This window comes from Poecilia latipinna, unplaced genomic scaffold (genome assembly GCF_001443285.1).
Source record: "Poecilia latipinna isolate Pla-1442-1.1 unplaced genomic scaffold, P_latipinna-1.0 Scaffold2471, whole genome shotgun sequence".
Classification (NCBI taxonomy): Eukaryota; Metazoa; Chordata; class Actinopteri; order Cyprinodontiformes; family Poeciliidae; genus Poecilia; species Poecilia latipinna.
In genome coordinates this window covers 43,157-56,430 of record NW_015115087.1, presented here as the reverse complement: position 1 = coordinate 56,430, position 13,274 = coordinate 43,157, and the positions used below count along the sequence as shown (strand labels likewise).

At 40.6% G+C, this 13,274-nt stretch overlaps 1 protein-coding gene and 1 long non-coding RNA gene across 2 annotated transcripts in view; both read left to right on the top strand.

Moving 5' to 3' along the window:
- Positions 1-11,170, top strand: part of LOC106937950 (protein FAM19A5-like) — a 35,435-nt gene extending 24,265 nt beyond the window's left edge. The window contains exons 3-4 of the mRNA XM_015019717.1: positions 6,973-7,100; positions 10,601-11,170. Of these exons, the coding sequence (XP_014875203.1) occupies positions 6,973-7,100; positions 10,601-10,609 (137 nt within the window). The 3' untranslated portion in view covers positions 10,610-11,170. The remainder of the gene's footprint in view (positions 1-6,972; positions 7,101-10,600) is intronic.
- A 24-nt stretch (positions 11,171-11,194) lies between these two features.
- LOC106937951 (uncharacterized) lies at positions 11,195-12,513 on the top strand. The gene is made up of 2 exons (XR_001422495.1): positions 11,195-11,297; positions 12,243-12,513. It is a non-coding gene; the product is annotated as an uncharacterized LOC106937951 (long non-coding RNA).
- Positions 12,514-13,274: the final 761 nt, after the last annotated feature.

Sequence of the window (13,274 nt, the reverse complement as noted above, 5' to 3'; positions counted from 1 at the left end):
GTCAGTTGGATCTGTCTGATCCAAACAGATCAACTGAACTCTGAGTGTTTTACCCTGCGGGGTCCGGTGTGCGCTTTAAGGATTTTATTTTTTATTTTTTCGCTTCTCCGAAACGGACAGATGTCACGTCTGCAGCTCTTCCAGAGCGCTGCTCTCCTGGGTAACATGAACCCAGAAGGCTCCATTTGTTAAATCCGCTGGATGAGTTACTCCCAGCGGTTTTTAATTCTTCGCAGTGGCGTAACGTAACTGCCTCCGCAGTGGTTGAGCAGCAGACTGCGCATGTTACAGTCTAATTAACTTTTGCGTCGTCATTTATTTCCTCAAGTTAAACTGCCGGCTCCTCAAATGGATTAACACAACGTTGCATTCTCTTTATTTTTCTCTGGTCTGTAATGGAGACTTGAATTTAACGCGCCATTTCAAACAAAGGTTTTGAATGCGCTTCCTAACCAGAAGCTCCAAAGAGTTATTTAACAATATGAGGTGGTGTTTAATTTATTTTTAACATTGTATTTTCATACATTTTATGCTAGGGGTGCCCAAGTCTAGTTTTCCAGAGCTACTATCTGCAACTTTAGATGCGTTCCTTCTCTAACACACCTGGATCATTTACTCATTATAAGGCTCTACAGAACTGAGTTGCTGCTAATGAGGGAAGTCAACCTTTTGCCTGGGGTGTTTTAGCAGGGATGCATCTAAAAGTTGCAGTCTGAAGGACTGCAGCTGGGAACTCCTGATTTGTACCGTCAATGTGGCCCTTTGAGGGTGGCCAATATGCTGAAGTGGCCCTCGGTGAAATTGAGTTTGACACCCCTGCTGTAAGGGGACATGGATAAAATAAAAAAAATAAAAAATACAATCCCTAACTTACTTTCTCGAGATCCAGAGAAACGTTTTAAAAAAATTGCACGTTTCTCTTTTGGGTAAAAAGGCCTGTTTGTACAGTTTCTGCCAGTAGTGATGGTGGAGTTTAAACAGAGACAATAAGGACAATTTACATGTCCTACGGTCTAAAGATGTCCCAGATGAGGATATTATGAGTTTCAAAGCTGAAGTTGGTTTCCTATGGAGCCCATAGGGGACATGGAGAAGGGGCGAGGGGCAGGAGCTTATTTTCTCAAGATCCTGAGAAACGTCTTGAAAAATTGCGCGTTTCTCTTTTGTGTGAAAAGGTCTGTACAGTTTCTGCAAAACCAATAGTGGTGGTGGAGTTTAAACAAAGACATTGAGATAGGGTTGCCACCTTTCAGAAATTAAAATAAGGGACGCCCACCACGGAGCGTGTCGCCTGACTCTAATGGGATGGGATGGCCGCTGCAGAGATAAGCAATATTTTAAAAGTCTATGTCTGACATTAATAATACATTAAATGACCACTAAACATTGAATTAAAAAAGATGTCAACATTTCTTAATAAAACAAACAGAAAGCCCTAACAAACATTTTTAAAGTAGGAAATATTTATGTATTTACTGTTAATCTCTTGGTATGATTTGTTCTTTAAATGACCATTTATACCATTTTGGCTGATATTATTATACATTAAATAACCAAACCATAACAGTCTACTAAAAGCACAATAAAAAACTGAATCAATAATAAAATGTTCTGTACCATATCAGTCTCAGGAGATGAGTGAGGGATAAAGAGACGCTGATGTCTGGTTCTTTAGGCTCTGACATGTCTACAATTTCTCTCCTGATCCATTCATACAGCAGGCCACCGCGCCACGATGGACACATTTGTTTTAATTGCCTGTATTCATCCTCACTAACATTGTTGAGCCTGGGATTTGAGTCTTCCCTCTCACGTCTGTATCTTTACGAGAGGTTTTGGTTCTAAGGACCAAAGGGGTATCGGGAGGAGGATGTTTTAAAAAGACGCGGTCAATAGCAGCTCACTGCGGATACATAGTGTCCGTCTCTAGGCAACCACAACAGCGGCGGTCCGTAACTTTGTTGGGGGTCCTATTTACATCCCGCCACGACAATTTAGTTGACCTTAATATTTCCTGTGTTTTATTTTGGTCATTATTGTTACACTTAGTGTTAAATCCTCTCGACTGATGATCCAACTGGCTTCAGGCGTGCAGCTCCACTCCAGGCCACTCCCCAACGGGAAGCCGAAGGGGAGAGACCTTTCTTAAAGAGAAACCCAGAACCTGACAATATGTGTGTGACAGGCATGTCTATCGGACATTTATAGAAATACGGAACAAATCGCGTCCTGTATCGGTTCAATACCGGACGCAACATTTAACACCCAAATACGGGACGGGTGGCAACCCTACACCTGTAGCATATCTTCATTAGCGTCCTTTGGCCCACGGGCGTAAATCCCATCTCATTATTGTGGGGGACCATAAACAGGGACATTTTTTAAAAGCAATTTTGGGCGGGTCGGCAAAGTTACAGTAAAATGTGGTTTAATTTTTTTTGTGTTCAAGCTGCACCATCAAAAATGACTAGTAAGTAGCAATGAATAACAAAAGTATTTTTCTCAGTAAACAACCTGTTGAGACCCATTGAAGTCAAACTAAGATCCAACTGTTGCTTAGATATGAGTTTGGTTCAGTGTCACAGATATAATCTCTGATACACCTTTACAAAAACTTAAGGCTCTAAATAAAACCAAGTTTTAATAAGTAACTCCACTTAATAAAATTCCTCATATTGCAGTGGTTCTCAATACAAGTCGTGTTATTTAAATTATAATTAAAGTTGCTTTAAACTTTTTGGGGGGCGGCGGGGTGTCATGTTCTGGATGGCTAAGAACCTATAAATATGTAGGAACTGAATATTTGGGAAGTATCATAACTTAAAGGTCAGCACCAGAGTTTTCTAGAAAAATATTCCGATTTTATTTTGTGGTTTTAAAGGCTCTACCTTGAAGATGGCAATAAAGGCATACTTTATTTTTTTTACTGTCAGCTGCAATAGTTCCCCTGCTCTTGGCTCCCATACAGAGCTGTCGGCTAGTGGTAACACTCAGCCACTCCCTCCCGTTTCAAACACTTCTTTAATAAGAAGTGTGATAGGCATGTCACACAATAAGCGTGTGTGACATGCCTATCACACACACATATCAACACTAAGTGTAACACTTAGTTCAAACACTTCTTTAATAAGAAGTGTTTGAACAGTATATAATAACAATATAATTGAAATATTGGCTACTTTCGACAGGAAAAGGAACCAAGTCTGTGAAAGCAATGTAGCAGTTTTGCTAGTTTTGATTTCCAAGGCAAAAGGTGGCAGTTTATCATGATTCAGCCAAATTAATGAAATAATGAACCGTGGACAGCATCCCTCACCGAAGGTGTTCATCAATGGGTTCGAGGGTTGCCGCTGCGACAGGCACCGACAACCTTGACCCTACCCAAGGCTATCCGCCTTGGGTGACCCTACCAGAGGCATGAAACCCCAGACAGCGTAGCTCCTGGGGTTACTGGGACACTCAAACCCCTTCACCAGGATAAGGTGGCAGCCCATGGAGAGGTTGTTGTTGCTTTGTGGTGGAATTCTAATAATTGAAATGCCAATGTCTGATTATTGTAAGATATTTGTCGCACCTCTTCTCTTCCTCTCCTCTTTTGAGCACTGAGAATTTTATTATTGGATTTGAGGTAATCACATTTTAAATTAAGCACTGTTGTGGATAGTGAGTTGTGATTCCTTTCTGTACATTTCCTTACTTGTCCATAAAAATTATTACTGACTGTCTGTGCGTGATATGTTGACACAAAAACATCTACAAGTTTCTACAAGGAGTTGAGCGGTTCATCTCCCCTACTTAAATGAGTGGTGTATCCCAACCACACAGTCTTTTCTTTTTCATTAACAACCTGCTATTGTTAATGCAATGTTGAGTTACAATCAAAAAGGTTACATTTTATGGTTAAGGTTGACGACTGAAAGTGGATCAACTATCAAACATGTCAGGAGGTGGTGTGGTTGGTGGTGAGGAGAGAACGCTGAGACCCAGGTAAGGTGATGAATATGAGGAATTTATTGAAGAGCTCACAGTCCGGAAAACAGGCAGCACGGCAGTGCTACCAGCTAATACCGGTAGCACTGACAAAGACTGAAAACGCGAGCTAAGCTAACCAGGACTTAGCAATTCCACTGGAGAGCATCGACCTAACAACTGAAGACAAAGACAGCTTTCAACATACGTCTGACAGCAAATGACACATGTAAGACAAGGACCCGACAAGAGACAAAGACAACAGGTGGACTTAAATACACTGGGAGGTTAATCAAGGGAACGAGACACACCTGGGAAGTAATCAACAGGGAAGACACAGAGACAACAGAGACTCACAGGACAGAACTGAACACAGAAACACAAATCATGACAAAACAATCATCCAATCCTAGTCAATGAACTAATGTTGAAAATATGTCATTGACTCAATGTTGATTTGTGGTTGAATTCTAATGATTGAAATATCTTCATCTAATCCAGTGTTTTTCAACACTGGTCCTGAATGCACACTTGATTTTTTTTTTTTGTTGAAAAATCGCATGTTCCTTCTTTGGGTGAAAAGACCAGGTAATTAAACATTGTCAAATGTCAAACCGGTGCTTAATCTATTTATTTATTAATAAACCTCTTGAAAACATCCATAAGCCAGAGTATGTGATGGGAAATAACTTTGAATGCTCATTAAGTTATAAGATACACTCGTGTGCTGAATGATTAAATGATGCATTAGGAACAACATGGTAGGCTATATGAACTTCTATCAAACAAATATTTGATTAGAATAGTTTTGTTCAGCTCTCATAATTATGCTACATGTATTAAGAAATGAAAAGAATTTTGATAATTATATTATCAAAATTTGCAGTGTTACTGCACATTTGTCTGCCAGTCTACCATTCTGACAGTGTGCAGCAACAGACATTCTTGGAATGGTAGTTATTTAAACGCTGAATTAAGATCAAATTGTTTCTTGTTTATTTGTTTTTGTTCCTTTTTAAGTGACCACAGTGGATTGAGTCATCACCTGTGATGAGAATGGCCTGAAATGATTGGCCATGTTTGAATTCATGAGAAGGCTCTCACCATGATTAATGTTGACCACAACATTGCAAGAACAGCTATAATTGCTGAGCTAGTGATCACATTTCCCGACACCTTCAAAGGGCTGCTTCCAGGAAATGACAACAAGATCTCCCAGTTTGCAGAGCGCTATAGGAACACTGTAACGAAGGAGATGGTTGACACGATCAGAGCAAAGTAAAAGCTAATACTGTTGAAACAACATTTTTTTTTTAATGTTAAAGAATAAATCATTCTGTTTTAGTTTTTGATTATAGCTAGCTATTATAACTATGCATAAATAAAACAGTTATAAATAGTCCAGTGTGTTCCACTTGACTTGAGGTAAGGTTACATTAAAAGACGCAGCCTCTGTGCTCCAGGACTGTTTTCAGGGCACAGATCGGCAGGTTTGTCAAATGTCAAACCGGTGCTTAATCTATTTATGAATAGATTAAGCACCTTATGAAGAAAAGGTGGCAGACAACTTTCTCTGTTCTGGGCTTCATCTCCAAGTGTGCCAATGATGTCATCACCAAGACAGTATCCTGTTACCCAAACTAGAAACCCTGGCTAAATGAGAGCTCTACTGAAAGCTAGGGACATTGCATTAAGGACAGGCAAGCCATCAGCACTCCGAGAGGTAAGGAAAGAACCGACTGCTGGCATTGTGAGGACCAAGGCCACATACGCCCAGAAAATTCAAGGTCCCTTCACCACCGCCTGGTGCATGTGGAAGGTCATCAGACTACAACATCAGGGATGCACAATGCCCAAAGGACCCCTCATTGCCAGATGCACTCAATAAGTTCTATTCCCACTTTGAAGATCCTAACACTCCCCCTCAGCACCAGATAATACCACTACCTGGTGACACGCCTCTCTGTGAGACCACAGGGGAAGTCCCTCCAGGAAAATCAACCCTCACAAGGCTGCAGATCCCAACAACATCCCAGGGCATGTACTGAGGGACTGTGCACATCAGCTGTCTGAGGTGTTGACGGACATCTTCCACACCTTACTATCACTCTCATCTGTACCCGCCTGCTTAAAGACCACCAGTATTGTCTCTGTCCCCAAGTGCTCCACAGTGACAGGCCTGAATGACTACCGACCTACAGCCTTAACATCGGTGGTCATGAAGTGTTTGAAGAGGCTGGTTGTGACTCACACCAAGGGCTCCATTGTGCCACTGTGGACCCCCATCAGTAGGCCTACAGAAAGAACTGTTTTACTGCTGATGCCATCTCATTGGTGGTCAACACAGCCCTCACCCACCTAGAGAACAGGAACTCTTACATCTGTCTGCTCTTTCTGGATTTCTCCTTGGCCTTCAACATCATAAACCCGGTTGTCATAACAAAAATATTTTTGACTACCGTATTTTCTGCACTATAAAGCGCACCTAAAAACCTTCAATTTCCTCAAAAGCCGACAGTGCGCCTTATAATCCGGTGCGCCTTATGTATGGACCAATATTGAGCCACAACAGGTCTAGCAACTACGGTAAGCAGCCGCCGACTTCATTTTCGCCCGTAGAAGAAGAAGCGCGTGGTGCATGCTGGGATAGTTGTCAGAACGCTGGTTTGTGAATAAAGTTTGACTGACCTATCTACCTACCAACCGTCTAGAATCAGGTCGTCTGCAGGTCATTTAGCACCGCGTTCTCCACCAACATGCTGTGCGCGAACGGCAAAGGCTGACCATATTCATATTTTCAACTTAAATGTAATATTTATTGTTTCTGTGATATTTTGACAGAATGTTCTGTGTTTGATCTTTATACCCAAGTGACCAATTAAACATATATTTGCAAATTAGCCTTTCATTCAGTTTTGAGACAGTTTCAAAAGATTACACCTACAGAAAGACATTAAAGGAATAAAAATGACTAAGCTGACATGTTTTGTTCTTTCCCCCTAGTTCAAATCGTCAGGAGTGAACAGTGGTGCAAAATGATTCCATGTTTGGATGATGAGGGTTGTAATATCCTGGTCAATAAATCGGGCTGGACCTGCACACAAACAGGAGGCCGAGTAAAAACTACCATGGTAGGAGCAGAACTTGTTGGGCTACTGTGATTCTTTACTATCACATGATTTGAAATTATCTTTAACCAAGAGTTAGGAAAAACTGTTTCAAGAACAAGAGAAAGAATATATATTCTTTATCAATATTTATTGTAATGTTTTACAATGTTCAAAGACTTTGCTCACTGAAGACTCAGGAGAAAAAGCCTAGAGAAGAACACAACATACAGTTTTATAGGAGGGTTTTATTCCATCCACATACATTGACAATCTGTTTACAAAACAGATTGCAAGCATATGCATTTGCTTTCATAAAGGAAATTAAACATTCAAGGATGTTCTTGAGGGTGGATAGCAGACAAACAAGAAGTAATTCAACAACTTTATTGTAATATAAGGTTTGGTGAGACAGCTTCAGAAAACATTCCCATGAGCATTACACAAGAATCATAACATTGTTATGCATTGATACACTCAAATAGTACCGTATTTTCTGCACTATAAGGCACACCTAAAACCCTTCAAATTCCTCAAAAGCCGACAGTGCGCCTTATAATCCGGTGAGCCTTATATATGGACCAATATTGAGCCACAACAGGTCTGGCAACTACGGTAAGCAGCCGCCGACTTCATTTTCGCCCGTAGAAGAAGAAGCGCGCAGTGCATTCTGGGATAGTTGTCACAACGCTGGTTTGTTAATAAAGTTTGACTGAGCTATCTACCTACCGACCTGATAATCAGGTCGTCTGCAGGTCATTTAGCACCGCGTTCTCCACCAACATGCTGTGCGCGAACGGAGAAGGGTGACCATCGTCCGGCCACGCCCCGGCCCAGTCGCGGAAGGCTCTCCTCGCCAACCGGAGACGGACTGTTTTGTTGACATTCACTTTAGTGCAGCTCCATCTAGTGGATGAATAACGTAACTCCAGCCTCTACAGTAGCGTCTATTCTATGTGCCTTATATATGAAAAAAGTTTTAAAATAGGCCATTCATTGAAGGTACGCCTTATAATCCGGTGCGCCTTATGGTGCGGAAAATACAGTAACCTTAAACTTTTCGATCGCATTTTCTCTCTTCTGATACTAAAAAATCAGATTAAAAAGAAAATTATAAACTTAACCTAACCTAACAATAACAAAAGAACTGAAAAAGTAGGATCAGGGAAAATGGTATAAAGTGCACACACTCTGTTTTTGTGAAACACAGAGGTCTTGGTATTAACAAATCAAAGGGGAACCCTGAAAGATGTAGAAAACACATATAATGTTACATCAAACAAGTAGAAATTTAGATTTTATATTTGAAAACAAATAAAGATTAAAGCTACAAGTAGCATTGGCAGTTCTCACAGCTCAGTGCCGCTCCGGCCTCATGGCTACCGCATGAGCTCCAGCAACGCCGCCCGCTTGCTTTGGCCATGCTCTCATGCAGTTTCCATACCCGTCCACTAGGCAATGGACATAAATATGTTGTGGAGTGCTCCCTAATGATGCACAAAAAATCTGGTGTAGGTCAGTTGATGTATTAATGAGATATATCTAATGGAATAAGTTGTTCCATTTCGAGGTTTTATGGTGAACAGTTAGGATTTGAGGGTTGGCCACACCCAGATTTTGTGATGTAGGGTTGTAGTCAAGACCAAGACCAGAGTGTATCAAGACCGAGACAAGACCAAGACTTTTAGGGTCCGAGACCAAGTCGAGACCAAGACTGGTGCCCGTGCTATATGACACACTAAAATGTGAAATATGATCAAAATTGCTCCTTATATTGATCTGAAGGATCCACATTCCCATAAAAGCACCTAGATATTAAATGCTTAGAGCTGAAACAAATTTAACCAATATCCTTATCAATTCAAACTCTTCATTCTGCTTTGCTTCCATCTCTGTGTCACAATCCGTGGAGGTCTCGTACCATCCCTAAAAAGATAACGCCCTGGGCGGTTGCCCATATTGCCCATGTCAGAAACCACCACTGTCTGCACCATTTAACATAACAATTAAGACAATGCATTAACGGTAACAACACTCAACTATGAACACTGACCAAGGCACTACAAGCAAGAAGTAACCAAGCACAATATGCGCATCGTGACTGTTCTCACTCTCTTTCCCGCTGCATGAAGCCAGGCAGCACAGTGCTGTAATGTCTGCCACCATAACAGGTGACAAAAACAATCAAAGAGCAATGAGCATGCTCTGCAGGCTCTTCCATTCTCGTGTTTTATTTATTTGCTAATTAAATAAATATCAATGTATATAATTAAATAAAATAATAATAGCTACTGCAGTGTACGCAGAGCATTACTAGAACAAAGAACAGCTGTCAGTGAGGCCCCAGTCCTATGTTCTTAGTAAAGAGCCATTCAGAAGAATTGAATCTTTCGTGAATCTGACTTCACTATATTGCAGACAGCTTTGTCCCATATATGCGTCCACCAAATATTGGACTGCATTCCGGTTGGGAGATGGACAAGGAAATTTGTAGAATTTAGAGCCAAACATATGGCAACGGCATCACCTATGACTTTACTGCATTGCAATGGCCATGCCCACCACCAAAACTCTTCGTACTTTAAGGCAAGTGAGACTAATTTTCTGTCTTCTGACATAAGATTATCTTAATTTGCTCAAGTGGGTCAGAGATGGAGCTTTCCAAGTAAAAAGAAAGTGACTTAACGCTGTATTTCATCCTTGTGGAAGAAAGAGACATTATGTGGAATTTCACAATGCATTACAAAAATTACTTTTGACTTTGCATTTGAGAAAATTATCTTTTTTACTAAGAACAATCTTGATAAATTTTGGGAAATTAGTCTGTCTTTTACACTTCGCTGGGCCAAAATGGTATCTAACTTGATGGGGGGAAAAAAGACCATCATAGTGTGATAACGTCACACCATAGGACCGTCAGGGATCCCACCAGGATCACTCATTCCAGGTTTGGTGCCAATTGACCTTTGCATATGAAAGTTGTAACATTGGTTTGCTTTGGTGAGTTCGCTAAGTGCGCCACTTGGCCGTGCCCCCTTAACATGCTCAAAAACTCATGATTTTGATCATTTTTAATGCCTCGCCTCTTATCTGCACACTGACCAAAAATTATGTCGATAGCTCAAAATCCTGAAGAGGAGTTTGTTAAAGTTCAAGGTGTGTGAAAACGACAAAACGCCACAATTTGCCCTTTGATTCAAAATGACCAGTTTCCCTGTACATTTTAGGGCATACCTCCAAAAGACTTTTTTTTCCTGATTTAGTGAGATCTACCTACGTACCAAATTTCATATTTCTACAATGTACAGTTTGTCCTATCACACGTTATGATCTCACACTTACAGTGAGAAAACATTAAAGAAAAACATTTGTATACACAAAACACTATCAATCCAAATTTAGATAAAATTTAAGTGAAATAAAGTTAAACTTAAATTTTCTATTACAGGGCATTGGTATAACTCAGTGTTATCCCCTCAAATATGGTGACTAATTATTTCCTAATGCTGTTTATTTGTCTCCAGGTTCCCTGACAGTGGCAAAGAGGACAACAGAGTAATTCTTACTATAGATTAGCTGCCCTCTCCATGAAAAGAAGCGGGTACCAGGTCAGGTTAATTCCTGCAGACCAGTTGGGAGCCACCATATGGGGGAATTTTTCTGCTACATTTTCGGTCTGAAAACAGGATTTGATGTCTTTTGTTCTCAAAACTTTTAATACTTTTGCTTATGGTGGTTGGTGAGACAAACTTTTGTCTAAGATCAGAAGGCTGTTTGTGATCAGTAGCACACTGCTGGTAGATGTTTAATGTACTACAGAGTAGGAAGCTGATGTCGTTGTTTCTCCCTACATCCAGTTGGTGGCATCAATCGATAATAGCCACACAGGCACACCCGCTAGAAGGAAACAAACACACCCAGTACAACACTTTCATTCTATAGGCTGAGAGGTTGTCAGGCGACTGTGCCAATAGGCGTTTCCAAAAGTGAGCAGAATCCAAGCAGAGACTAAGTCTAAGTCCGAGGAGAAGTTTTGAGTACAAGCATTACAAGTTTTGAGAAGAAAGACATGAAGTCCTGCTTTCAAAATAAAAATGTAAGCAAAAGTATTAAAAGTTTTGAGAACAAAAGAGATAAAATCCTGCTTTCAGACTGAAAATGTATGCTCTTGGATAATGGCAGAAAAATTCCACCATACCACCATCAGAGTCAAGAAGCAAGGTAAAAACTACAGTCTAGAGAAAAAATGTGATTTTATTTTATTTTGGTGGAGAGTACGTCAATGGATTTATTCTTTTTTTTTACTGCTAAATTGTACATAACTAAGACATTTAGAGAAGAGACTTTTAAAGAAAAGAACATATTGTGAAAGCAAAGAAAAGGAGTTATTTTGTCTGTTGCCCACACAATCTGGTTAGAACAGGGGTATCCAAAGTCGGTCCTCGAGGGCTGGCATCCTGCACATTTTAGTTCTCTCCCTGGTGGTAGTGACAAACTTTTTAGCTTTTCAGTGTTGCTCTTAGGCCTTCTAACGAGCCATCATTTGATCCAGGCGCTTTAAATCAGGGAGTGACCTAAAACATGCAGGATGTCGGCCCTCCAGTACCGACTGTGGACACCCCTGAAATATACTCATCACTTGTATAAATCTCTTGATATATTTGGGCTCTTAATCATGCTCCTGAACGATACTTTGTGTACCATCTACTTACATCGAATAAATTAGAATATGTGTCTCAATGAGTCTTGTTTATCAGATTAAAAGTACCTTTTTGTTGGGCTCTGGGGTTGTTTTAGTTTGGTTTTGGATTTTTAGTGTTCCTTAGGTTTTTCTATTTAGTTTGCGTTTTCCACTTCTGTTCTTCCTTTGTGATTATAGGTTTGTTTTTCTTTTCATGTTTCTTTAGTCCAAGTTATTCTTTAATGTTAGAATTATTTCCTGTTCCCTGTGTTCCCTGCCTCCTCCTTCTTCTTCTTTTTTTTATGGCGGTTGGCAAACAACTTTTACGTGCATTACCGCCACTTTCCAGGTTGGAGTATGGATCAGACACTTATAATCTCCCCATAATACCCGTTCTTCTGAGAAAAATAAAAATACTATAAAAAACTACATTCGTGTTCCCTGCCTTGCTCTCCTGTGTCACTTTCTCCTCCCCTTCTCCTCAGTCTCCCTTCACTCACACCTGCAATCAATTTACTCATCAGCCCAGGTCTGTTCAGATTTCTCCTTCCTAATATTTAAACCACTCTCTTTCAGTCAGTAGTTGCCAGTTCATCTTGTTACTTTCCTCTCTTCTTCTTGGGTTCCCAGTTTGGCCTTGTTTTGGATTTTTCTGTTGGACTTTCTATTTTTGTAAGTTTTTTTTTTTTTTTTTTTTCATTAAATATCCACAACTGATCTATGTCTCTCACGTGCTGCATTTGGGTCTGGATTTAAACACACATCATGACACTTTTGAAAAGATCAACCTTTAAAATGGGTATTAAACATACTTCTCATTAAAACCACTTTTCTATGGTATTAGACCAATAAAAATAGCTTTTTATTGGTCTAATTGCTCTAATTGCAATGGTAGTGTTGCCTTGCAGAAAGAAGGTCCTGGGTTTGATTCCCGGCCCGGGGTCTTTCTGCATGGAGTTTGCATGTTCTCCCTGTGCCTGGTGGGTTCTCTCCAGGTACTCCAGCTTCCTCCCACAGTCCAAAACCAAGACTATCAGGTTAATTGGTCTCTCTAAATCAGGGGTGTCAAACTCCAGTCCTCAAGGGCCGCTGTCCTGCAGTGTTTAGATGTGCCACAGGTAAAAAAAAAACGGTGGAATGAAATGGCTTAATTACCTCCTCCCTGTGTAGATTGGTTCTCCTGAGCCTTGCTAATGACCTAATTATTCTTTTCAGGTGTGGTGCAGCAGAGGCACATCTAAAAGTTGCAGGACAGAGGCCCTTGAGGACTGGAGTTTGACACCCCTGCTCTAAATTCTCTCTAGGTGAGTGTGTGTGTGCATGGTTGTGTGTCCTGTCTGTCTCTGTGTTGCCCTGCGACAGACTAGAGACCTGTCCAGGGTGACCCCGCCTCTCGCCCGGAACGTTAGCTGGAGATAGACAGCAGCAGCCCTCCCAACCCCACTAGGGTAAAGGGTGTTGGATGGATGGATAGATTTTAAAAATACACTTTGCAATATATTTTTAAAATGTACACT